The sequence below is a fragment of the Onychostoma macrolepis genome, chromosome 14, assembly GCF_012432095.1.
Source record: "Onychostoma macrolepis isolate SWU-2019 chromosome 14, ASM1243209v1, whole genome shotgun sequence".
NCBI lineage: Eukaryota > Metazoa > Chordata > Actinopteri > Cypriniformes > Cyprinidae > Onychostoma > Onychostoma macrolepis.
Window position 1 is genome coordinate 16,619,994 of NC_081168.1, and position 27,638 is coordinate 16,647,631.

Sequence of the window (27,638 nt, forward strand, 5' to 3'; positions counted from 1 at the left end):
GGCAGAGGTTTTACATAAGCAGCACCAGTAGCCACATCGGTAGCGCTTTTAGCATGTGTTTAGAGATGCTACAGTGATACAAATTAAATTTAGCATTTATATACATTAAAAAGCAAGCTGTATATCTGTATATTTTTAAAATTTTTAATGAAATAAGAATTTTGAATAATGAAAATGAGTTGGGTCTGCTTATTCTATTAATCACATGTAGTCTCTTACTAAAATATACAGTAGGATTCAAATGTATGAAATTGTCATAATATTGCATGACCTTTTATTCCCCAATTTGTCACTCATTCAAGACATAAAAAAAAGTCTCAGCTTTTAATTTTTTTTTAGTGCCTCAAAGGTGCGTTTCTTGAAAACAACTATGGTCACAAGTTCCGTCATTACAAGTAGAGTTCAATGGAAATTACAACCATAGTTAACGATGCTTTTGGGAAATGTACCCCAGTTCAATCGGCATGACCGATTATCTCTTCCACTTTACTATTTATCGCAGAAATAAACATGAGCTTGAGAAATGGTGTGTACAACACGATTCATTATGAGAACATGTTCAGCTGTATCACTATTGTTTTGTGTCTCTGCAGTACTTGTGAGTCAGGAGAGGCTGAAGAACAAAACCTGTGATAATCCTGATTGACCAGAACATAAAAGATACATGAATTGCACAGAAAAACTCTTCTTGGAGTTTTATTTCAATGACTGTTTGTGTCCCCATTTGTGGTGCAATAGATTTTCAGGACAATAAATGAATGCTATTTGATTTATTGAGTTACAGAAAGAAAGAAAGAAAGACACAGAGGCATCATCTGTGCAAAGCAAAATTGCAACTGAACTTAGAATCAGTCATTTTGGTACATTTTGCACTATATTAAAAATGTTTGAAACAATAAAAAATAAGATTGAACAGGCATGCCACTTCTGATTTAACAGGAAAGAGATCAGCGAAAAATGGCACACACAAATGGTATCTTGACTGCACATTTTTGGTCATTCCAATTTCTTTTGGCTGTTATGAGAAAGAAAAAGATGTTTTAATATACAAATAATTATACAGGCATTAGCATCGTAATACGGTCACACTTTATTTTAAGGTCCAATTTTCGCTATTAACAAACCATTAACTACAACCTTTGCCTCATTAAACTTCTAATTTGCTGCTTTAATAGTTAGTAAGGTAGTTGTTAAATTTAGGTATTGGATTAATGGATTAGGGATGAAGAATATGGTCGTGTAGAATAAATGCTTTATAAGTACTAATAAACAGCCAATATGTTAATAATAGGCCTGATAACAAGCAACTAGTTAATAGTGAGAATTGGTACCTATACTAAAGTGTTAACTATAATGCTTATATTTAGAAAGGCAAATAGAGAAAGTCTAGTTCTAGGGGAGTGAACATACAATACTTAATTAACTGTCCAGAACTGAAAGCATGAAATGACGCTCACATCATTCAAATTATTTACCTCCAAAGTTCATCTGCATGCAGTGCTCGCCATGTAGGTTGTTGGGTTCGTTAGGGTTCCAAAGTTTGAAATTCATTTTGGATCCATCACTCCACAACCACGTTCCCTCCTGTGAACAGAAGAGCACAAATATTAACATCTCTGTGTAATTTTGTTGATTTAATATTAGACAGTAAATTGTTACATATTCATCTTGGACAACAGCACAAACAACAACAAAAAGTAAATAAATTAGCAACATAATAACATACTGAAACAGCATCATAGCCTCCTATCCAGTATGATTTTGAACTTGAGATCATGAGCTTTAAGGTGGCATACTCCTGGTTACTGTGTACAGAGGCAAGGTTCCCACCATGATTCAAGCACGTCAGCTGAGGAGAGTATGACATGAGGAGAAACAGCTATTAGATAGATAGAAAAAAATATATTTATACTTTTCTGTCAGATGTTGTTGAGTATTTCATACCTCTGCATCCTTCCAGGACATTGGATTGTTAAAAACCTTGAAGCATGTACGTCCATATCGAGTCCACCCACTCTGACAGGCTGTTACATCAAGATGTGGTTTGTTTTATTGCAAGTTATGTGATCATTAATTAATTGCATTATATATCTATTAACAAAAATGAACATAGACCATCTCTTTATCACTTTGTCACCCATTTCTATTTATACAAGACCAAAGCACAATGCAACCTTCCTTCACATGCAACATTTACTACTTTTTTGATGATGTGTTTTGATTTGCAGGGCAATATATTTGGTTCAATTAAGCAATACAACTTGAGGAAGAGTGTTTTTGTACTGAATGTTAGCAGCCTTGTTTCTCAGCCATGTTAATGATATTGAGCAAAACAGCAATGTTTCTCTGCCAGTGGAAATTATTCCAAAAGAAGCCGTTATTAAGCTCTGGGAAAACTAAACTGAACAACATGGGAATTTTATACCAGTTGTTCTAATGTTAAAGGTCAGATAATAAAACACTGAAGGTCAGTGAAAATTCAGTAATGGTATTTAGGGATGTTCAGTAAATTCTGCAGTATTGTCATGATGCATCTCACCTGAAGCATTCAGAGCAAAGAGCAGACACAGAGACACACAGACAGTCCAGACTCCCATTGTTTCTCACTCAAATCAGCCAGGAATACTGCACATCTGAAACAACAATGAAAAACATTATACATATCTGAATATAAATATTATGTTGATGCTATTGTAAATGTTTTAATTGGTGTATTATTTTGGTAATACTAACAGAGAGCTTGCTGTACACTGTTTCTCAGTGCAGATCTTTGACTTTTTATATAGCAGATGAGTGTATGTCTACCTAAAAAAAAAAAACCACTATCGACCATATTACAAAATTCTTACAAGCTGAATAATTTATCAGTGGATCATCAAGGTTTCACAAAACACAACCTACACACAAGACCGCAATCTTCTGTTGCAAAATGTTGCATGATAATTGAGAAAGTTTTGAAATAGAACTCAAAATATGAATATATTAATAACAGTTAATTCCTATTAAACAATAATAATAATAATAATAATAATAATAATTCAGGAAACCAAACTCACATTCATAAATTTTCAGGACGCAATTGTAATATTGTATTAGCCTAAACTGATTTCAGGTCACTAATCACATATACAGGTGCATCTCAATAAATTAGAATGTCGTGGAAAAGTTCATTTATTTCAGTAATTCAGCTCAACAAATTAGAATACTTCATAAGACCAATAAAAAAAACATTTTTAGTGAATTGTTGGCCTTCTGGAAAGTATGTTCATTTACTGTATATGTACTCAATACTTGGTAGGGGCTCCTTTTGCTTTAATTACTGCCTCAGTTCGGCGTGGCATGGAGGTGATCAGTTTGTGGCACTGCTGAGGTGGTATGGAAGCCCAGGTTTCTTTGACAGTGGCCTTCAGCTCATCTGCATTTTTTGGTCTCTTGTTTATCATTTTCCTCTTGACAATACCCCATAGATTCTCTATGGGGTTCAGGTCTGGTGAGTTTGCTGGCCAGTCAAGCACACCAACACCATGGTCATTTAATCAACTTTTGGTGCTTTTGGCAGTGTGGACAGGTGCCAAATCCTGCTGGAAAATGAAATCAGCATCTTTAAAAAGACATTTCCGTAATTCCCACAGTTATTTACTGTATATCACCCAGTGTAATACTGCAAATTCCCTTTACAATAAATAACTGTAATACCCTTTGCATCATGGGAATTTTCTGTGATGTCAGACCCCACATACAGAGACTGTATTTTTTTAAATTGCTGTATACTACTGTAACGGTCTCTTTGGCGCCATTATACTGGGGTTGTTTTATTTTCCTCATTTCTTACATTTGGATCGACACAATTTACCCTACACCGTATCTACAACGCCGCAACAGCTTGGGACTGACTACAGGATGTGTTACATCGCTTCTAATGATTGGAAAATCCGTTTGTACTTCATGTCAGAAACAGCGCGAGCGCTTGGAGTACATCTACAAGTCAGAAATATACCGGGTCATCACTTTACTGTCCGCATCCACTGTAGATAATATATATAATGGGTTCTATATTGTTGTCTATTGTCGAGTCGAGTCGCGCCATGCCGCTCGCGTCCGAGGAAGACACGGAAGCAGCGGGGCAGGGCCGCGGGTTTTTGCCCAGGATGAACCCGCTAGAGTGGAAGAGCTCCGGAGAACATCTGCGCAGTGTGTCGATGCACCTTACAAGAGAATAAGACCAGCAAGCAAGGTAAAAATATACAGTATGTACGTTTGTCTGGGTGTTTGTGTCAGATTTTTGCACACCAGTTTAACCCATAGTAACATTTACTCGTCAACATGGCAGTTACAGAACTTTACCGTTTCAAACAACTTGTCATCTTATTGAATTAAGTTACCGAATTAAAATAGTTTTTAACGAGCAACACTTATCTTATATTAACATTAGGTTAACTAATGTGAAATTTAGTTCAGGTGTTAGTAGTTATTGGCCAGTAACGTTAGCCTACTGAGAAAATAAAATCCTATGTTAGCTAAGTTAAACTAGTTTTATGGCTAGCTGCCTTTCTAGTTTTAGAATTAGTTTGTTATAGTTTTTAATGGAAATTAAGATTTACTGCATTTTTTGTATTTGTGTTTTAACTGCAATGAAGCATCAAGAAAGACATGAGCAGGCCAGCCAACCTGCGACTGACAAGCATGGTAAGAGAACAACTATGGTTTTGAGAGATTTGTGTATTCTGTATGAGGTTTGCCTTTTAAAAATGTGCTATTTCTAATTGTTTTTCAGAGAAGACATTTCTGTCAAAGTGGATGGTGAGCAAAGGTGGTGGCCACGTTTTGGAGCAGCACCTGGGTTTTGCAGATGTTTGTCTTTGGCTGTTTGTCTTTTTTCCTCATTATGTTTCTGTTGCCTAAAGATTCTTTGTGAGGATGAATCCAGAGGACACAACATAATGCACTGCAAAACGTCCTAAGACAGGAGAAATGGTGAAGATGCACTGTTCCAGCATTGGAAGTCTGTATTTTTAACTGTTATACATGCAATGTTTTAAATGAAGAATTTTATATTTTGTTATTGTGTCTGTTTTAATTGAATGCCAGTAGTACCTATGTAGAGTAAAAATAAAATGAATTTTATATAAAAATTATAAAATCTAATGAAATCTATATTAAAATGAATTAATTACTGTAGTATACTGATAAATCAAATAGTTTGCTACTGTAAATCTTAATTACAGTAACTTACTGGCAACATAAATTAATGTGATAAATTAATGACCTTTTTTACTACTAAAATTGAAAATATTCATCAACAATTAACTCTTCAAAATAATGCAACATCTGATCTGTTGTACTTACCGTCCCACGATTCTCTTCTGTGTCTACTTAACAGTTTTGAACTTCCAACTATTGATGAAATATCAGGTCTTATCAAACAATCCAAGTCTTCCACTTGCCTGTTAGATCCACTCCCTACTCACCTGGTCAAAGCTTGTTTTTCTTCTCTATCTGATATAGTAACTGATATCATACACTCGTCTCTCACCTCTGGTGTGGTACCTTCATCTTTTAAGGTTGCTGTTATTACTCCAAGACTTAAGAAACAGGGAGCCGACCCTAATAATTTTTCCAACTTTCGTCCAATTTCCAATTTACCTTTTCTTTCAAAAATCCTGGAAAAAGTTGTTGCATCTCAGGTTCACTATCATCTTTTAAAAAATAGTTTGTTCGAAAAATTCCAATCCGGTTTCCGCCCTTTGCATAGTACAGAGACAGCCATGGTTAAAGTTGTTAATGATTTGCTGATGTCAGCCGACTCTGGACTTTTAACTATACTTATTCTACTCGATTTAAGCGCAGCTTTTGATACAATTTCTCATCAAGTTCTCCTAGATAGACTCCACTCCATAAGTATTACTGGCGTCCCTCTTAGTTGGTTCAGATCCTATCTTTCTGGGCGCAATCAGTTTATTCAACTTAAAAATTTCAAATCTTACATTTCACCTGTTACAACTGGTGTCCCTCAAGGCTCTGTTTTGGGCCCTGTTTTATTTATTATTTATCTACTACCCCTTGGTCACATGTTTAGGAAATATGGCAATAATTTTCATTGCTATGCTGACGACACCCAGCTCTATTTGTCCTCTAAACCAAATTCTACCCTTCTTTCTTCCTCTCTTTTAGGTTGCTTAGAAGAGATTAAATCCTGGTTTTCACGTAATTTTCTTAAGCTAAATACTGATAAAACTGAAGTTCTCCTTGTTGGTACAAAATCTAACTTATCAAAGTCCAATAATTTTTCTCTCTCTATTGATAACTCTATAATCTGCTCATCTACTCAGGTTAAAAGACTGGGTGTCGTCCTCGACAGTACTTTATCTTTTGGAAAGCATGTGAACAATATCACTCGGTCTGCATATTTTCATTTACGGAACATTAGTCATCTTCGTCTATTCCTCACACCAAATTCAACAGCTACTCTTGTACATGCTCCAGTTACCTCACGCATTGATTATTGTAACTCCCTTCTTTTTGGGCTACCCCATAAACTTCTTCATAAGCTTCAATTGGTCCAGAATTCAGCTGCCCGTATAATTACTAGAACCTCTTCCACCGAGCATATCACTCCAGTTCTCTACTACCTTCACTGGCTACCTGTTAAATATCGCATAGAGTACAAGATTTTATTACTCACTTTCAAAGCTCTTCATAGTTCTGCTCCACCTTATCTTGCTGATTTGCTTCATATTTACATTCCGAAACGTACTCTCAGATCTTCTTCATCTGTTTCCCTTGTTGTACCTTCTGTTCGTCTAGCCAAAATCATCACAATTAAAAGAACCAAAGACTTAAACTACTTCAGTCTGTGTGCATTGAATTTATTTAATACACGAGTTTCACAATTTGAATTGAATTACTGAAATAAATGAACTTTTCCACGACATTCTAATTCATTGAGATGTACTGTAATTGTGGTGATTCTAACCAACCTAATATCAGACACTGCTTTAATACAACTTTGTTTCTCTGTAAATGGTTTTAGAAGAGTTAAATGTAGATAATGTGTGTGTAATTGAATGGTTAAGGTAATAATATAGTGTTAGTATAGTGTTAGTATAGTGTTAGTGTTAGTTATATATTATAGTATTACAGTGTATGTGTCAGGCTGTTAGTGCTATTGGGGAGTATTATAGTGTTAGTGTTAGTATAGTATAGTTAGGTGTAGTATTAATACACCTCTAAATAAACAAACAAACATCTCTGTGAAAAATGACAAGGCGGAATATGGCGGAATATTTTTCTAATGATGGAATTTTACCAGTTGGTCTATTTTTTTAATTTATTTTTTTTAATAACTTTTTATTTAAACCTCTCGATGTGCCCAAAGCCTCCCCAGAGACATATACATCTAATGTGAACTGACAGGGTTTAATAATCATTTGCTTGCAACATACAATACTCATTCCTTTGTGTGAACCTTACCTTTACACACAGTCACTGCCACGTAGGCCATGAAGCCTTCAAAATGCTTTGGCTTTCATAATAATCCAAACTACCTCTATTATGAAACCCTAGTTCACCTTTTTTTGGTGGAGGATTTCATAATCATTTGCTTGCAACATACGGTACTCATCTCTTTTCCGTGTGAACCTCACCTTTATACACAGTCATATACCCACATAGCACACAGACTTGGCCCAAATGTGACCTAAAGCTGGCACTGCTGCCCTCCTGTCGGCATGTACCCATTCAGCCAGAGCTAGGCCATGTGTGGCAGTGATGGCACGGCGTGGATCATGGCAAACAATATGAGGGCGAGGGCAAGGACGATTGTTGGTGGGAGGAGTGTGGCCCAGATTGCTTTTAAATGCTTTTATTTTGTACAAAATTGCAAAAAGTCACACTTGTGGTGTTCCCGGTCAAAAATGACCGGACTCCGAACAATTGCCCATAAATCTCTCATTTTGCTATATTATCACCGAATATTGGATTCATTCTTTTTGTCAACTTGTTTTCTTTCATTTAGGACTGCTTTTGTGTTTCTATTTGCATCTGATTAATCGTAAGCCTAGTAGGTACCTCATTTTTTGAGTAAAAAAAAAACATTTTTTTATGAATAATATACACAATATGAGATACAAATTTATGAAAAATTTGCACTGTTTATCACACTAGTGTGCTTTAATGTTTAATCAGGAAGTTTGCTTTTAAATGTTTTTATTTTGTACAAAATTGGACAAAGTCACACTTGTCAAAAATGGCCGGCCATTGAAAGTGAATGGTGAAGAATAAAAGTAAGAGAAACAACTAGTATTCAGGAGCATGTTGTGCTTGCAAACATAAAGGACTTGGACCATACTCACTCTATCACACACACAAACGCACGCACACACACACACACACACACACACACACATCTATGCATACAAACTATTGTGAGTATTACACCTATTTCATCCTACCCTGAACTGCATGCAATATGCTTTTATGAATCTGATATTATAACTCTCTCTCTCTCTCACACACACACACACATGCTCAAACTGCCTTGTCTTTGGCCTGCATTGACTTCAAAATAATCTTTTTTCCATCCTTCGACCAGAACTTTACATCAACTTCAGCTGGTCCCTCAAAATCAGAAGATTGCTCCTCTTCAGTTGTTGCAAGGTTTTCAGCTTGTTCAGTGATGTTTTCCTCTTCCAATATATCTTGCAATGCATCTTCACTGTAAGATTCATCTTCAGTTGTCCCTTCCTAGGCATTTGTATGCTCTAGCATTTATTTGTAAACTTTTGTCTACTCTGTGAGAACACGAAAGCCTCAAAACCTATTGTCATAATGTTTTGTCTAGAATGTGGTGAAAGAAAAGATTCTTTTAAAGTCAGTGCAGGCTAAAGACAAGGCAGTTTGAGCATTTGTGTGTGTGTGTGTGTGTGTGTGTGTGAGAGAGAGAGAGAGAGAGAGAGAGTGAGTTATAATATCAGATTCATAAAAGCATATTGCATGCAGTTCAGGGTAGGATGAAATAGGTGTAATACTCACAATAGTTTGTATGCATAGATGTGTGTGTGTGTGTGTGTGTGTGTGTGTGTGTGTGTGTGAGATAGCGTGATACATGCATCCACACACGCACTGGTCCAAGTCCTTTATGTTTGCAAGCACAACATGCTCCTGAATACTAGTTGTTTCTCTTACTTTCATTCTTCCCCATTCACTTTCAATGGCCGGCCATTTTTGACAAGTGTGACTTTGTGCAATTTTGTACAAAATAAAAACATTTAAAAGCAAACTTCCTGATTAAACATTAAAGCACACTAGTGTGATAAACAGTGCAAATTTTCATAATTTTTTTATCTCATATTGTGAATATTATTCATAAAAAATGCTTTTTTCACTCAGAAAATGAGGTACCTACTCTCAGATAAATGAGGCTTACGATTAATCAGATGCAAATAGAAACACAAAACCAGTCCTAAATGAAAGAAAACAATATTTAGTGATAATATAGCATAATTACAGATTTATAAGCAGTTGTTTGGAGTCCGGTCATTTTTGACCGGGAACACAACAAGTGTTACTACGTGAAATAAAACCCACAAAAAAAAAAATTATGAGAAGTACTTATACCCTATGTGAACAAAGTCAGTAAGTTTGAGTCCAATGCGATAACGTTAACTAGTATTTTCGGAAAAAAGAAAATCTTCTTCGGGGTAAATTTGACCCGAACACAACCTTAATATGCTGTCATGCACAAGCATTAAATAAAATGATCATAAAATTATAATTTTTTTAATTCAAATCCTCAGTATCCATGTGATGATTTGTGTGAGGAAAAGATCCAAATTCAAACCATTCATTGGCAATATGTATCTATTTTCTCTGTAGCTATAGTAACAATTAAAAAATTTGCCGTTAAGCAGTTTTACAACAAGTTTTACGGCAGCAATATCAAACGCTCATTGGCTCTCGCCGGTTTCGTCATAGATTGCGACATGCCTTGTTTCCGGTGATGCGTGTTTTGTATAAGAAACGCGCTTTGTCACGGAGTGGATCAATAGTGTTTTCAGCGTTTAACAACTTAAATTATGCCCTGCTCCTCGCACTAAACTATTATATTCCGCCAGAGAGGACTGCGACTGCAACGCATCGTCATTTGGACTACTGTGGTACTGTTCTTTGACATTTCTGCAATAAATTCTTGTGATCATGTGTCTTAAGTGTCTGTCTGTTACGTTTTTCTTATAGACTGTATACTTTATACAGTCATTCTATTGAGGTTGATTTGTTCTTCATAAAAAAAATATTTAAAAATTTTTTTTCAATGCAATACGTTTTTTATTGCCGTTACATGACCTGAGAATTTTAAGGCTGTTTTTCTATTCGGTTTAATGTACTTTATTGGCATAATTTGTGTGTACATTACCAAAACATTTCACAAAATGAATAATGGCGATTATAGTATGCAATAATATCAAATATAAGATTCTGTATTGGGTCTGGGCTATATAAGGCTCAGGTGTGGCTCAGATTTGGGGATTCTGGTTTATTTAAGGCTGAGAATTGGTACCAATAATAAAACCTGTTTTGGCCCAGTTCAGGGCCAGTTAGGGGTGCGTACTGGCTGAGATTCGGGCCGGTTATGGCCCACGTGTGGCCCTTATCTTTAATCCAGTTCTGGGCCACTTCAGGGCCGTCATTCTTTGTGGTACTTGGGGCAAGGGATAAGTGATTGTCTGGCCCGGAGCTGGGCCAGAAAACATTTGCTATGTGGGTATATTGTCATTCAAATGTTTGGGATCAGTAAACTGTAGAAAAAAAAAAAATTTTTTAAATTATGTTCAAAACTGTAACAATACCTGTAAATTAAAAACTTGACTGTTATTTTAAATATTATTATTATTTTTATACAAAAAATTGCTGTATTATTTATACAGTATTTTTTTCTGTTTTCTTAAATTACATCCAAATGTACGTACAATTACAAAAATAATCTGTAGCAAATTAGCTTAAAAGGGAATTGTATATAAATAATTACAATTAATTATGATTAATTACAATTATTTATATCGGCTGACAGTAATAACTGTAGCAGAATTAAATTGCCATCAACTGATCTGTTCGTCCAGAGAACATTCAGTGCAAGTTCATATCAACTCTAAGAAAGGATATTTTCGTGGCCACAGAAAATATTTTCCTATTAATGCATTAGAGCATGTAGCGAGGGCCAAAATCGTAAAGAGACATTAATTTGCAAGGCAGAACCAGAAACTCATGTAATTTGTGCACAAGAGTTTTATTAACTAAACACTAACGCAAACTAGTCTAACAAACAAACATACAATCACTCATATATGGGGAAAGGGCAAATGAGAGTTGATGGATGAAACCATCAGGAAACCAGAGAATGAAGCTATGAAAAGAGTCAGTTAACCACCTGAATAAAACCATCAGCGCCATTTATAACGGGATCTATAACTTATACTAAACCTCTGTTTCGTTTAGGTAAATGTATGATACTTGCATTTCCTTTGTGTCTGGATGCAGTCTCAGATGAAAGTTCTGATGGTTTAAAGGTTTCGTGGTGTTGGAGTTCTTCAAGTTCTTCCGGGTTTGAAAGGTGATGAACTCCAAAAGATGTTATTCTGGCTCGGTGGCGACTGGGAGTTGCATAGGTATCAACATGTAATATTCACTCTCAATTAGATCATCCGAAGACGAATTGATAGAGACCAAACATGGTATGAGTTAAAGTGATATTAACAAGTCATCTATCATACGCATGCAAAAAACAGTATACGATATACAAAAACATATACAAGAACAGTAATAATATACACAATGACCTGAATAATATGTGTGTTCATTCAAAGAAAGGTTTTTCTATTAATTAATTAGAGAAGATTCCATTTTTATGGCATAATGTCTTTCCTATAGGAAAAAGGTAGTGCAAGTTGCTCTGCTTGCATTCCTTTGAGCAATAAAACTAGTGTTATCTGATGGGCTGCCATGGAACCGGGGGCCTGAAGTCATTGACAGACATACTGGCACCGAGTATGTGTATTGGGTGAGGGGTCTGTGACTATTTGTTAATCTAATAACTAATTGATTTGTTAAATCAAATACTAAATTGTGTGTCTGATTGGTCCAAATGTTACAAATCTGTAATTAAATGATGTAGCTCATTATATTAAAGGTTTATGTCCATACTAACAACTTAATGTTCTTCTTTGTAATTTTAAACTAAATCTTACTGGTTTTATATTTAGGTGTATTTTTACATTCAAACTCTGTAATTCTGAACACAAATATTGCAAACTCTTTTCATTACATCAAACAATGCCTATCTGCTTTTAAAGAGTAAAGCTGCATTGCTCTCCAGGTTGAAACTTTCAGGCCTCTGCCCACACAACAGTTAATCCAAATTGCCATCAAATTGTGAATAGAGATGAGAAAAGCACACATATTTTTTACAAGCTCAAACTCCCAAGAAAACTTTAACAAACACACTGATCAGAATGTGCATTTGTTTGGAGTGTGTAAGAGAAACCCTTCTAGACATTTAAATACTAGAAAAAGCAAAACATGTAGAAAAGGGTCTGAATGCATCCCAGCAAGCAATGTGTGTGAAACACATTCAGATATGGACAATTTAAAATCCTCAGATTGTCAAATGTGAATGTATTTGTATTATTGAAACACTTGCAATGAGGTGACAGGACTGCATATTCTGCTGCAAGCACAGAATTGAATGATTCCCAGCTTCATATAAACTGGATGTTGAGGCATAAACATCATACATTTCTACAAATCAACAAAAATATAACCAATATTTACAATTATTGTATTAAAAATACGAAACAAAAAGAAATACAAAAAATAAGAACAAATGCATTTTCCACCGATTGTCTTAGTAAAAGATATGTAAAAGTAGTCAAAAAAGAGAGAATCTTCACCAGCTAAATGTACACGTCTCACTTGACATCACATATCGAACAGAGTAGCAGAACAGCTACCTACTACTATTTACCTTGTATTTATGCTTGTACAATTTGTGCAACTTATTTTGCAAAACAAGTGACTCATCTTGGCTTGACAAAACATTGAAGTAGTGATGTTACAGAGTACAGTGGAAAACACTGCAAACTTCTTTTTTCTTCTTTAGTCTATTGTTTCTAACTATTGATCAATGTGATCAGCTTAACTCAGTGATTAAAATGAAAGAATAAAAGTGACGTGCTCCCACCGGTTCAGTTCTGCTCTGACTGGCTGACTTCGGGTGGGTTTGCATGTTTCCGGCCCACCGGAGTCGCAAAAGCACATTTCAGTTGAGTTCCTGTGAATGATTGTGGAAGCTGTTGTGCAGCAGTGGTAGTTAGTTCAAGGCCCACTCCAGGAGAAACATGCATGACTCGAGCCCTCGTAAAGAAAAACTTAACACAAAAGCCACCATCTTTCACATGATGAGAGGAAGGAAGTACTGTAGCACCTGAATAAGACAGCCCCATTTGGGTGCATTTGCCTGCAGTTCTCACCTTAACCAATAGGGGGCTTGATGTTGTGCCACAGCTACAGCAAACACTTTTGAAGCTTGAGAGGCACTGAACCAGGGCCGGCGTGGGACTCATTTTCAGCCCTGGAGTTTCATGCCTTAGACCGGCCCACTTTAGTTCACGACTGACTATTAAAATAATGTAATTAAAACCTGCAATCGTGCACTGTTCTCTACAGCCTTGTAATTCATTGCATTTGCATTGTATATATACATATATATATATATACATATATATATACATATATATATATACATATATATATATATATATATACATATATATATATACATATATATATATATATATATATATATATATATATATATATATATATATATATATATACATATACATATATATATATATATATATATATATATATACATATATATATATATATATATATATACATATATACACATATATATATATATACATATATACATATATACACATATATATATATACATATATATATATATATACATATATATATACATATATATATATACATATATACATATACATATATACATATATACACATATATACATATACATATATATATACATATATACATATACATATATATATATATACATATATATATATATATATATATATATACATATATACATATATACATATATATACATATACATATATATATATATATATATATATATATATATATATATATATATATATATATATATATATATATGTACGTATACTGGCCTTTGCAGCGCAGTCTTTGCGCTTTCTATTATTCATTTTTATCTATTATTTTTATAGTTTTTTTTTTTTCTGAGCAAGATGCTGCCTTCAGGGGTGTCAAAAGATGATTGCCAATTAAGTAAAGAAATGGAAAATAAGGGACAATTGTGATTCTTAACAAGAAAATAAGGGACAGAATAAGGGACACTCAAAATATTTGTACTATAATGTAAGCCTATGTCTGCCTGTAGTTAAAAAGTTCTCAAAAATAATCACATTTGTTTTGCTTAACCTATAGACCTTTTTCTGAACGCGGAAGTCTCCCCCGATTAGAACGGTGCTTTACATTTCCGGTTTCTAGTCACCTTTATATTTTCAGAGCTGATAATATAATGTGAAACCTATTAAAGTAATTTTAAAAAATCATGTGGAGCCATTGTTTCATCACTTTACAGTGTCGCAATGACCGTCTTTTTGCAGTAAAGGACCAGCCATAGTTCAATGAGTGGGAAGATGACATGAAGCGACGCGAGGTTATAGCATTGAAAACAGATGAGTGAACATACAGCTCCCAATCGGGGTGAAGTTCATGGGATTTTGTACACAGAATGATAAGAACAAACATTATTTTAAAATATATTATTATTTCACACTCAGTATTTTAACTTAAGCGCTTCAAGCCATATACAGTGCCTGACAAGACAGATTTTCTGATACGCAAAACAAGTACTTTAAAGGAATTCCTTAGCTTATACTGCCCTTACTGTGGCAGCCAACAACAGCACAGCAACCCTCCGCACATTTTTATATGTAGTTATATTGAAAAAGTTTCAATTCAGTCTATCTTTTTTTTACCCCGTTTTAATGGATTTCTATGGAGACCGGAACACGAGAGCACCCAAACGGAAGTTAGAATCCATCATGGCGCTGCTCATCGGTTGTTCAGGAAAAAGGTCTAGCCAAAATATTAAAACACAAGTCAAAAACAATGGGAAAGTTTATCAAGGAATAGCATTAAAACGGCTTTTAAAAATGTACTTCGTGTTGGCTATATTGTCTAAAAACAAAACAATGCTCGTTTTACTTACTCGGACCATGCGCATTTGTTCAGTGAATTTAACATGTTAACGTGTATGAAGGTAAAATGACGTCAAAAAGATTTGCATGCGCAGGATAAGATTTGTGAAAGTGTACATGAGATAGCAAGCATAAATTAATTTTGCATGCGCAAGAAAAGATTTGTTAAAGTGTAAATCACGTTTCAAGCGTAAGAAAAAAAGATTTGCAGCCTTTTATTGTTTTTTGTAAGTGTATATCATGTGTTGTGAAACTGCAAATTAATGCTAAGGCAAAATAAATATGATCTGTATTCTTCTGACTTTCATTTTTCCGCGCTTACACTTCTGGCACTGTTGTTTCGCCCAAATACAGCCAAAAGTATTGCAAGCCTGTTTACAACATTTTGCAAGCGAAAACAACCTTATCAAGAACTGAAAAAGGGATAGAATAAGTAAAACCAATGTGTGTGTAGAAAAAAACAAATCGTTGCAACTGTCTATATGACTTCTTGTGTGCATAGAGCAAAATGTTTCCCAAATAACCCGCATGTATGTCTGCATCTTTGCGCTCGCAGTTTTGGCACAATTCTCTCACTGATTTCAGATTTCCAAGCGCGTGTGGAAGGCGGGACCTTCTCCTTTCAGCCAATCAAATGAGACTCTAGCTGACTCTCAATTTACTCTTATCTGATTGGTTCAATAAACACTCCTGACGTGAGAACACATCTTTATCTTAATTTAACTCAGAGTCATTCTTATTGCGGGGATGGTATTTTTAATGCGCACACACACACACACACACACACACACACACACATATATATATATTTATATTTATATTAAAAAATAAATAAATACAATAAAAAAAACAAAAAGCATGATCCTTAGAAGCTGTGTACCATTAGGCTGACTACCATGTGCTCATATACTGATTTTCAAGCTAGAGTGAACATTATTGGACTGGTTCGACATTGCATTGAAATTCAAGATTTTAGATAATCTGCCTACACCACTGAAATGTTAAACTTTACAATCAAAATGTTTAATAGTGATTTGTCTCCAGATTTGACTGTAATGCAAACACTGACACCAAACCAAATCAACATTTAAAAAACTACAACTACTTTGACAAAATATAGTCTTTAATAATGTCTAAATATATGCATCTAAATGAAAAACCAAATGCAAAGTAACTGTCTTAATCAAATATTCCCAGAAACCATGAAATACACAGTAATGTTGATATTTTTATATGGTTATACATCCATCTAGTGGTTTCACATGGCATTACAGATGGTAAATGCACAATTTAGGGGTAAATATTTAGTACAGTAAAATCTCCTTTAAATACATGTTAAAGGAAAAACAAAAATCTGGCATCAACCCTGATCAGGAGACATGGTGAAATTATGCATAGTAGTGCAGATGCTTTCAGTAGCATCAAGATTACAAACTAATATCATATGGTCTGCTGAAGAGGAGGATGATTAGGATAAATAGAGTGAATACACAGAAATGTCATTTCCTAATATTAGCTCGAAATTCAGAATGAACACATGGTAGTCAGCCTAATGGTAGCCTACACAGCTTATAAAGGATCATGCTTGTTTTGTTTTATTATTTTATTTTATTGTATTATTAATTCATTTTTTTCTAGAGTCAGCTAGAGTCTCATTTGATTGGCTGAAAGGAGAAGGTCCCGCCTTCCACACGCGCTTGCAAATCTGAAATCAGTGAGAGAATCGTGCCAAAACTGCAAGCACAAAGACGCAGACGTACACAGCGGGTTATTTGGGGAACATTTTGCTCTATGCACGCAATAAGTCATTTAGACAGTTGCAACGATTTTTTTTTCTACACACACATATTGGTTTTAGGCAGTCAATCTGATTTGCAGTTCTTGGTACGGTTGTTTTCGCCTGCAAAACGCTGTGCACAGGCTTGCAATACTTTTGGCTATATTTGGGCGAAACAACAGTGCCAAAAGTGTAAGCGCGGAAAAATGGAGACACCCCTCGCTGCAGACTGTAGCGCGGTGACGTCAGGTACCTACGTCAGGTATGTGTTTACCGCGCATGCGCAAAGTGACGTATGGTATGTCTATGACACGCTGGGGCATTGCGTGTGTAATTTGCATTACGTGGTGACGGTAGGTGTTTTCGCGTCGTGCGTGACGTAACACGTCATAAAAACGCATGCGCATACTTAACAGAATACTCTACTAAAATGTAAAAGTATTAAGAATGCTAAGGTGGAAAAAAAATAAAACAATAAAATGTAATACAGCACATATACATGATTTTAACCATGTCTCATCTCAGGTAAAATGATACGGAATTACAGAGTTTATTCTGTAATATATGTGTAGTATATTTATTAACATTCTGTTGCACTTTACTTCACTGTGTATATTGTAATATTACCCTTTAACGGCACCTTATATATTTCTTATTAGGCTAGTCAAGATTACAAAAGATAATTTCAGTCGTCAGCTCTAGTGGCGCAGATGGTAAAACGCGTGGTTCTCACATTTTGACGCGATCGACACAGGTTCGAATCCGCCTTTTAGCAAAGTTTTTTCTCCCTTTTCAAATTTCAAATCACATCAAAAAAGCATTTATTTTCAATAAAAATTAAGGAAATAATCAAAAAGTTGTGAGGGAGGGCTTTATTGTCCCAATAAGGTGATATCCATTTAATAATTTGAATTAAAATTATAATTTACACTCAATAAGTTATTATTGCATACTGTTTTATATTGTAGTACAATACTGAGGTGCAGATAATTACCACTGTTTGCAATAAGTAGTTTAAATAGCAGAAAATCCTGCTATCACTTAGTGCAAATAGCTGCTGCCTTTCTTATTTTAATCTGTCCTCTGTCATGGTTCTTGTTTATTTATTTATTTAGTATAATTTTGGACATTTTTATTTTGCTTTGGCAATTCTGCATGTGAAATATTTAAGCCAATAAAGTAGTTTTAAATTCAATTGAATACATACAGTATATTTTCAGTGTCTGCATCCTATTTTATGCATGGTGCCTCCAAAAAACCAAACTGATAACAGTGATCTTTTTTTTTATTATTATTTCAAAGAACAAAACAGAAAATATAATTGTATATACAAATATAGATTAAGACCATAGACTATAAACATGACACATGAGAAAGAAAAAAAAAAATTGCATCTACTCATTCTGAAATTCACCTCCATCACAATCAACAATCAACCGAGCAGTAGCCCTCAAATTCTTTGAATGAATAAAACCCACACAGGACTCCCCTCCTGCCATTCTCGACATACCTAGGTGTGCAGTATTTAAATACAGTATCTCACTGCACCGTAGGCACTGGTCTGTGAATACGGCACCCGGCACTCCTGTCTGTATTGTGCAAAAAATGCACTCCAGTTCACGACACCTAATTTACATAAAATAACAAACAATATTAAATCATTTTGAGGAAAGGCAAAAGAGCCATACAAGGAAAATATTTTAAATGTATTTTTAAATATTATAGGATGGTGTTAGAAAAAGAGTGTTGTTTGCTTTGTCTGTAAAGTACCTAAGAGATTTAATTTATAATCATCATTAACCAACTAAATTAAAAAAGTTTGTCAAGTCAAAATTTAGGTTGGCTTGGCTTGAGAAAGCATAGCCTGAAACAATTTGAAAGTTTTACAGTTGAGGGCAATACAGTCTATCAGGAAAAAACAAACAAAACAAAAAACAGATAGTTGAGATGAGACAGACAGAAAGATGAGAAGAGAGACAGACACTCAAATACTTTTTACAGTATTCGCTATATGTTAAGGAGTTAAAGAATGATCTGTCTAGACATATGAAGTGAGCCTCTTCTCTGAATTTCGTCTCACTGACAATGTCCCTAAAAAGTCATATGAACATGAAGGTAAATTTAAGAGGTAACACTTTACAATAAGGTGTCATTTGTTAACACTAGTTAATGTATTAATTAACATGAACTAACAATGAATAATACATTTGTTACAGTATCTATTAATTTTTGATAATGTTAATGAAAAGATGACAAATATGAGAAACATACATACACACACACACACACACACACACATATATATATATATATACAGTATATGTATGTATGCATGTATGTATGTATGTATTTATTTATTTTTATTTTTTGCAATGCATGCAATTCATTACTTTATTAATATAAGTATTTCTGCTCTATTTTAATACATCTTTAAAGGCTAATTTTAGGCGAAATAAGACTTTTAAAGACCAGCAGCAGAATCCCTGTCACGTCCTATACTAACACATATCATAAAGCATGTCATAAATGTTTGAAATCGCACACATTTGCAATGACACTGTCTATGATTAAGACCAAAGCATCCTTACAATTAAAAGTCAACACAACACAAACGCACATTTATAAGAAAACAAAATTAAGTAAAACCGAAAGTGAATGATCCATTATTGAACCGGCGTATTTACAGTAAATACATAGGTAACGTAGGTACGTGGCGTCACCGCGCTACTGCGCATGCGTTTTATAGACATACCATACGTCACTTTGCCCATGCGTGGTAAACACATACCTGACGTAGGTACCTGACGTCACCGCGCTACAGTCTGCAGCGAGGAGTACTTGGAAAAATGAAAGTCAGAAGAATACAGATCATATTTATTATGCCTTAGCATGAAGTTGCAGTTTCACAATACATGATGTACACTTACAAAAAAGGCTGCAAATCTTTTTTTTTCTTACACTTGAAATGCAATTTGCACTTTTACAACTCTTTTCTTGCGAATGCAAAATTAATTTACGCTTGCTATCTTATGTACACTTTCAGAAATCTTACCCTGCACATGTAAATCTTTTTGACGTCATTTTACCTTCATAGGGGTCTTCAAAGAATAGACGGCGCGGATGGGATCGTGGACCGCAGCGGTGTAGTGTATATGACATGATTTACATTTGCTGGCTTTGGCTAGCCTCCAAGCTAACGCATAAGTGCCTGTATTGAATATGATTGCGCATCGCTCCAGAAGAGTTATTGTAAGCCAATTTGACATTACACAGTTTACACAAAACTTTTCCGTTTCCTAATTCAAAATAATCCCACACCTTTCTGGTTCTTCGCTGGTCATTTCGAGCTCGCCGCAACTGACATGAAGAAAGGCATGCAAGGTCTGAGGTAAAAATGTAGTTTATGCCCAGATACGCTTTTAAAAATATTTAAATATTTTGATATTTATTATTTTTCTAAAGTTTTATTTTAGCTTGTTGTTAAAATGTTTTAAATGTAACGTTAAAATTATGGTAATTTTTCTCTCTCGTGTAATCTACTACTGAATTCAGTGTCGACTAGCAGGAGCTGTACCATTTAGTCAACTAGTCGACTAGACCCGCACATCCCTAATTTACACATGATTTATTTTACTCATAACCTGTAGGTTATATATTTTTTGGGTTTGTTAAATATGTTTGTCTGATAATATGTGTTGATAAATCATGTGTTTTTAATTAAAATGCAGAATAATTTTTGATATATAAGGGATGGCCCACTTTACCTGAAAATAAATTTGTCTGGAATACATGACCTCAAAATGTTTATTGGTATATATCTTGCAAATAACACTTGATATGAACTGTATTACAAAAGTGGCCCACTTTACCTGAGCTCACCTTATATAATAGATATATAATGCAATTAATTTAAGAACACTTAAATTTCTCCATGTAACAGCTTGTGAGAGTGGGTGGAGTCGATATGGAAAGAGATGCTTCAAGATTTTTAACAATCCAATGACCTGGAAGGATGCAGAGGTAGGAATATTCAGCAAGAACTGATAAAAAAGTAGCCTATTATTTACTGTAATCTTTTGAAGACTTATTAACTGTTTCTCCTCATGTCATATTCTCCTCAGGTGACATGCTTGAACCATGGTGGGAACCTTGCCTCTGTACATAGTAACAAGGAACAAGCCTTCATAAAGCTATTGGTGTCAAGTTCAGAATCATTCTGGATAGGAGGCTATGATGCTGTTTCTGTATGTTATGTTATTTATTTACTTATTTTGTCACTTTCGTTGTTTGTGCTTTTGTGTATCACACACTTTACTGTTTAAATCAGCATTGCTTACAAGTGAATGTTTAAATTTACACAGAGGCGTGCAAGTAGCATCTGCGAGATATAGAGTTTTTATTATTTGTTTTTACTTTCTTTATTTTATACATGCACGTAATGCCAGGGGGTCCTAAACACAGTGATCTTTGTGCTCTTCTGTACACAGGAGGGGACGTGGTTCTGGAGTGATGGGTCCAAAATGAATTTCCAGCTTTGGAGCCCTGGAGAACCCAACAACTTGGGTGAAGAGCATTGTATTGAGACAAACTGTAACTGTTTTGAATAATGTGAATGCCATTTAATGTCTTCAGTTTTGGAATTTGTTCAACCTTCAATAACCAGCAACAATTAATAAAGAAATTGTACACTCTCAGTAAAAATGTACAAATGTTATCACTGGGGCAGTGCCCTTTAAGAAGTTGCTAGTACTAATGTGTACCTTCATGGTACTAATATGCATCATTTAGGGGTAAATAGGGTACAAAGGTGTGCCTTTGGGAAAGGTACCGCCCCAGTGACAGCTTTTGTACCTTTTATTCTGAGAGTATATTCACTCCCCTCACTTCCACTGTTTATGTTACAGGCTAGACATTCTTTATCTGTCTTTCTAAATACAAGAATTATGATGCCTGTATAATTGCTTGCATAATTAAAAGCATCCATTTTTCTTTCTCACAACAGGTGTACAGAATTGGAATGACCAACAATGTACAGACAAGTTACCATTTGTTTGTGCCATTGCTGATTCAATCCGTTTCCGTAAATGCCCATATTAAATCAGAAATGACATGCTTAAAACATGTTTAATACAGTGCAAATGCTTTGTATTCACTGATTACAAGTTCACTTGCAGTTTTGCTTTGTGGCATGTTGCCTCTGTGTTCAACATCTTTCTTTCTGTAACTCAATAAATCAAACAGCATTCAGTTATTGTCCTGAAAATTTGTTGAACCGTAAACGTGGAGACAAACAGTCATCAAAACAAAAGCCTAAGGAGAGCATGCTCATTGAGAGCATAAAGCATAAAGAGAGCTTTTTTTGGGGTGGGGGGGGGGGGATTCATTATGTTCTGGTCAATCATGAGTTTTGTGCTTCAGCCTCTCCTGACTTTCAAGTATTACAGAGACATAAAAATAGTGTAATGGAGCTGCTCTCATGAAACATGTTATATTCAGCTATGAATCCTCATTTTCCTTTGTTTTCTGCTTTCTATATCATGATAAAAAACATTCTCAGTTGTTTCTTTTATTACAATTTTCATTCACATCAAGATAGAACTTAGTCAGGGCAGCGTCATAAAATGCATGGTACTACTTTGAGAGAAAGAAGAAGAAAAAGATACAAAATCACAGAATGAATCCCCTTGGCTCCTGACAATATATTGAGGTGAAACGATCAGTCTGTGTAAGAAACTGAGCATTATTTACAACATTATTGAGTTGTGATAACTCATTTCAATTTCAACCAAATACCTCAATTCATTTAAGTTCAGAAACCAAAAGTACTGTGAATTTATTTCAAAAATACAACTACACTCCACACAGTTATGTTATTGAAATTTCACTGTCATGATTAAAATCACTAAATTCAATAACGCTGACTCTTTCTTTTTTTTAAAGTTACCTACTCACTAGCAGCAGCTAATTACTTAACAGGTTTAAGCACACATACTAATAGAAGAGTCTATTATTTCTAAATCAGCAAGTGCCAAGACAACTTACAAAGTAGTATAGAGATAGTCTTGAACATACCTTGGTCCATCTTTCACTATAGGCTATACTCTTTAGCACAATGGTAACCCGCCAAAAACTCAGATATAACAAAAATCCTTTTAAATCCCATAACAACAAAAACACTACACTAAAAAAAAAAAGTTGAACAAACTTAAAATTTTAAGGCAACCAGCTTCAGCAGATTTTTGAGTTTTCTCAACACATTTTTGTAGGAGATTTTTGAGTTATCTCAACTTTTTGTTGTATAAACTTAAAACAAGAAGTTTGTTCTCTCAACTTTTGATTTTTTACAGCACTGTAAAAAATAAATAAATAAATAAAAAGTTGAGCAAGCTTAAAAAGTTTAAGGAAACCAGCTTCAGCAGATTTTTGAGTTTTCTCAACTTGTTGTTTTCAGTTTATACAACAAAAAGTTGAGAAAACTCAAAAATATCCCAAAAAATAAGTTGAGAAAACTCAAAAATCTGCTGAAGCTAGTTGCCTTTTTTTTTTTTTTTTTGTAGTGTAACATATCTCCCCTTACATTAATCTTGAGCAAAAATACATACATTTGTGCAAAAACAACAAACATTTCAACATTTACTCTCTTTACAGAATATGAAGCAATGCACGCTGAGAACTAGAAATCTGCTGTAATGCATTCAATTTGAGTTCTGCTTAAGATAATCAATTATTGAGTTCATATAACTTTTCATATTAAGTGGAATGAACTTAGTTGAGTGAAATGAACTAATTTCATGTAATAAATGACAGTGTAAATTTACAGTGTAATCCATAGCCTCAGATAAATACTCATAACACTATGAAAGATGGTTTCCTCCTCCTCCAAAAAAAAAAAAAGTGATTATTTGACAATGATAATGATAAACTCTTTCAAAAAGAGTATGTCTTTGAGAAACCTTCGTATAATTGGGAGTTAATGTGTCATTACTGTTGAGAAATTGTCTTTTATTGATGATTTAGTTTCTTAAAATAACGACAGTTGCATGAATTTCTTTCTTCAAAATATCTTCTTTTGCATTTAGCAGTCATAAAATTTGGTAGATTTGTTGTCACACACAAAAGCCAAGTCTTGTCTAGTTATTCAAGCTCTTCAGGATTGTCAGGTTGTCTAGGATCCTGTAGTTGTACATCCATTTTGGACCCTTCCTGAATTGCCATTGACTTGTATTACAATTTGATAACATGACAAACATGCTGAACAATATTAAACATTAAAAATAATAAAAACATACAGAAATACTGTATATCAGGTCTTTGTTTAAATAGATGTTTTTGATTTGACTGGGGGTAAGTATTGTCGTAAGTAGTATTGTCATTTTTGGGTGAACTATTCCTTTAATGTAAGAGAATAAGAGATTCAAAATTTAACAAAAGACTTAAATGCACATAAAAGCCATTTTCCAATCACAGGTGTAGTCATTCCAGTTTCCCGAGGCTATAGCAGGAAAGAAAAAAATATAAGTATTCTGATAAAATATAATACAGCTAATTCTATTAGTTCTAAGCATTTCATAAACGCTAGGTGTAGTTAAAATGCAGTTCTACATTCGGCTGGTTATTTGAATTGAGGTTACTACGGTCCTACAAGACTGTATAAAAACTGTCAAAAATATTCATAATATTTCATGAACATTAAAAACACTTACTGCCATAGACAGTGCTCACTGTTGTAATTATCTGGTTGGTCAGGAGCCCATAGCTCTAGGTTCATTTTGGACCCATCACTCCAGAGCCATGTTCACCTCCTGCGAACAGAACACCGAAAAGTACACTCAGTTTCCATCACACACCTTCGTGGCATTATTTCATATTTATAAAGCTAAAACATGCTCACACTGATCACTTGGATCACAGGTACATAATAAGACAGCATTAATGGTTATGTATCTAAAATGTGTTCGTGTTTATCTATAGAAACTGCCCAGTAGAACTAACATGGCAAATGTATCAGCTGTATCCTCATTAAAACAAAATCTTTATTAAATGCCAAGACAAAACTCAAAAACAAGTACAATATACACAAAAAAACAACAACAACAAAAAAAAAAAACATGACCATTGACAAACACACTAAACAAATGTATTTAAAAAAAAAAAAAAAAAAAGTAAATTAAATTATTAGTTCACTTCCAGAATAAAAATTTCCTGATAATTTACCCACCCCCATGTCACCCAAGATGTCCTTGTCTTTCTTATTTTTAGTTGAAAAGAAATTGAGGTTTTCAAGGAAAACATTCCAGGTTTTTTCTCCATATAGTGGACTTCAATGGTTGCCAACTAGCTGAAGGTCCCAGCCAAGGAACAAGGGTCTTGTCTAGTGGAAAAATCTGTCATTTAAAATAAATAAATAAACATAAAAATATATAATTATTTTAATCACAAATGCTTGTCTTGCACTAGCTCAACCTCATGTATTATGTAATCATGCACACGTGATGTAAGCAGATTAACCAAACCAGTGTTTACAAAGCGAACATGCAAAGAAAGGCAAACACCCTTTACTAGTGCAAGATGAGCATTTGTGGTCAAAAAGTATATCAATTTAAATTTTTTTTAGAAAATGACCAATTATTTTGCCAGATAAGACCCTTATTCCTCAGCTGGGATTGTGTAGAGCCCTTTGAAGCTGCATTGAAACTAACACTTTAATTATTATTTACTTGATAATTTTAAGGCAACGGGTTTCTTCAATTTTTTTAAGTTAAGTCAACTTATCACTTTTCACAGTGTGGAGAAAAATCCTGAAATGTTTTCCTCATAAATCTTAATTTCTATTTGACTGACGAAAGAAAGGCATGAACATCTTGGATGACATGAGGGTGAGTAAATTATCAAGAAATGTTTATTCTGGAAGTGAACTAATCCTTTAATCAAACTATACGTACTGAAATAGCATCATAGCCTCCTATCCAGGCCTCAGTTGATGCGTGATTTTTAATTTGAATCAGGTTCTGTACGAAGGTGTACTCATAAGTGTGCACAGAGGCGAGGTTCCCGCCATAGGCCAAACACATTTTCTAAAGAGAGTAGGACATAAGAACTATTGTTAATTAATTGAAAATGTCAAGTCTTGAAGGAATCCATATGATAAGATATCATCTCATACTTCTGTATCAATTTAGGAATACAGGAGGTTAAAAAAGCAGAAGCATCTACAACCATATGCAGACCATTCACTGTCACAGGTTGCTATAAGAAAGTTTTGTTAGCATTGTTACTGCTTCAAACCTTTTGTATTTTCATTCTGTCTATCCTTCTGTCACTACAACTAGACACAGCAAATATAACACACTAAAAGACAGCATCAATATCTCACCATTGCATGTGTCTTGAAGAGGTGTTGCCTCTGAAATAATAATAAAAAATAAATAAAATGATATAATGTGTGTGTGTGTGTGTGTGTGTGTGTGTGTGTGTGAGAGAGAGAGAGAGAGAGAGAGAGAGACATATATATGGGTCATTCCTGGGATTAGGTGATATTTTAGTCCCCCAGAGCTTCTAAAGTGGTGGTTCACCAAAATTAATTGTTCAAAGCTTTTCACAGTACTTTGGTATGCCCATTATAATAACTAAAAATAATTATTGCATTTTATCATGAAATAATGTCTTATATCTATCTTAAACTATTCATTTTGTCATGTCCACTTCACTACGTTTGTACTTAGGAAAATATTAACAAAATGTTCTTAGTGTCTGTGATTTCTGCCAATAATATTAGCATTTATTTGTGTTCCTTTCTTGTGAAGAATATTTTTTCAAAAAAAAAAAAAAAATACAGACTTTAAAGTTATGTCCCTCAGTCTGAACTCAACCCGTCACACTAACCCATAATAATGTAAAGTCTGCTCATGTGACATCATTCAGGTCTCTTTAACAGTGTGCAAAAAATGCTTAGCAGTATCATACTTTTTATTTATATTTTTGAGGCATAATATAGTCAGGGAGGGTACTGTCAACTTAACAACTCAACCCTATCACATAAAATTAATATGGAAAATGATTATTTTTCAACATTTTATTTTAATCCATAAGTACATACAATGTGCTTATTTTATTGCTGCCATATATGGTCTACTCTCTTAACATGAGGAGCAGTGGCTATTTTGAGTGAAACAACCCCGACCCCGTCACAAATATATGTATTTCTCATTGTTACAGGGTTGTAAACTTGTGACAGTGTTGAGTTATTTACTTAATTTATGAATAATTTTAATGAAAAAAAGGTCATGGTTTCAGTAAATACATACTTACCAAAATCATGACAGCTCATATTTTTGTTATAAATAGAATATTTGATGTAATATGTTATTTGTCAAGCATCCTACATCAGAAATTAAACCCACATTTGCAGCAGAAAGACAATTTTGGGCATGTTGACCCCAAAATAAGGGGACAATATAATAGAGAAACAAAACCAAAAATTAAAATTGAAGGTAATGTATGACTTCAAAAGTATTACAGAATTCAAC

General features: G+C 34.3%; 2 protein-coding genes and 1 pseudogene across 5 annotated transcripts; 1 reads left to right on the forward strand and 2 right to left on the reverse strand.

Annotated features, from left to right (window-relative positions):
* Nucleotides 1-755: 755 nt before the first annotated feature.
* Nucleotides 756-2,793, reverse strand: LOC131553935 (galactose-specific lectin nattectin-like). Its single transcript, XM_058798917.1, has 6 exons — nucleotides 2,734-2,793; nucleotides 2,540-2,633; nucleotides 1,945-2,024; nucleotides 1,727-1,849; nucleotides 1,476-1,584; nucleotides 756-1,015 (listed from the first exon to the last, which is right to left on the reverse strand). Exons 2-6 carry the CDS (start codon nucleotides 2,595-2,597, stop codon nucleotides 948-950), a joined length of 438 nt encoding a protein of 145 aa, XP_058654900.1. The 5' UTR covers nucleotides 2,598-2,633; nucleotides 2,734-2,793; the 3' UTR covers nucleotides 756-947.
* Nucleotides 2,794-19,922: 17,129 nt separating this feature from the next.
* LOC131553937 (galactose-specific lectin nattectin-like) lies at nucleotides 19,923-22,348 on the forward strand. 4 transcript variants are annotated; one of them, XM_058798918.1, is made up of 6 exons: nucleotides 19,923-19,964; nucleotides 20,207-20,493; nucleotides 21,053-21,132; nucleotides 21,234-21,356; nucleotides 21,600-21,675; nucleotides 22,115-22,348. In XM_058798918.1, exons 2-6 carry the CDS (start codon nucleotides 20,475-20,477, stop codon nucleotides 22,207-22,209), a joined length of 393 nt encoding a protein of 130 aa, XP_058654901.1. In that variant the 5' UTR covers nucleotides 19,923-19,964; nucleotides 20,207-20,474; the 3' UTR covers nucleotides 22,210-22,348. The 4 variants fall into 4 exon arrangements, with proteins under 4 accessions (XP_058654901.1, XP_058654904.1, XP_058654903.1 ...); XM_058798921.1 differs by having other exon boundaries at nucleotides 19,952-20,361; nucleotides 20,460-20,500; XM_058798920.1 differs by having other exon boundaries at nucleotides 19,954-20,500.
* A 1,337-nt stretch (nucleotides 22,349-23,685) lies between these two features.
* On the reverse strand, nucleotides 23,686-26,510 carry LOC131553938 (galactose-specific lectin nattectin-like; annotated as a pseudogene).
* Nucleotides 26,511-27,638: the final 1,128 nt, after the last annotated feature.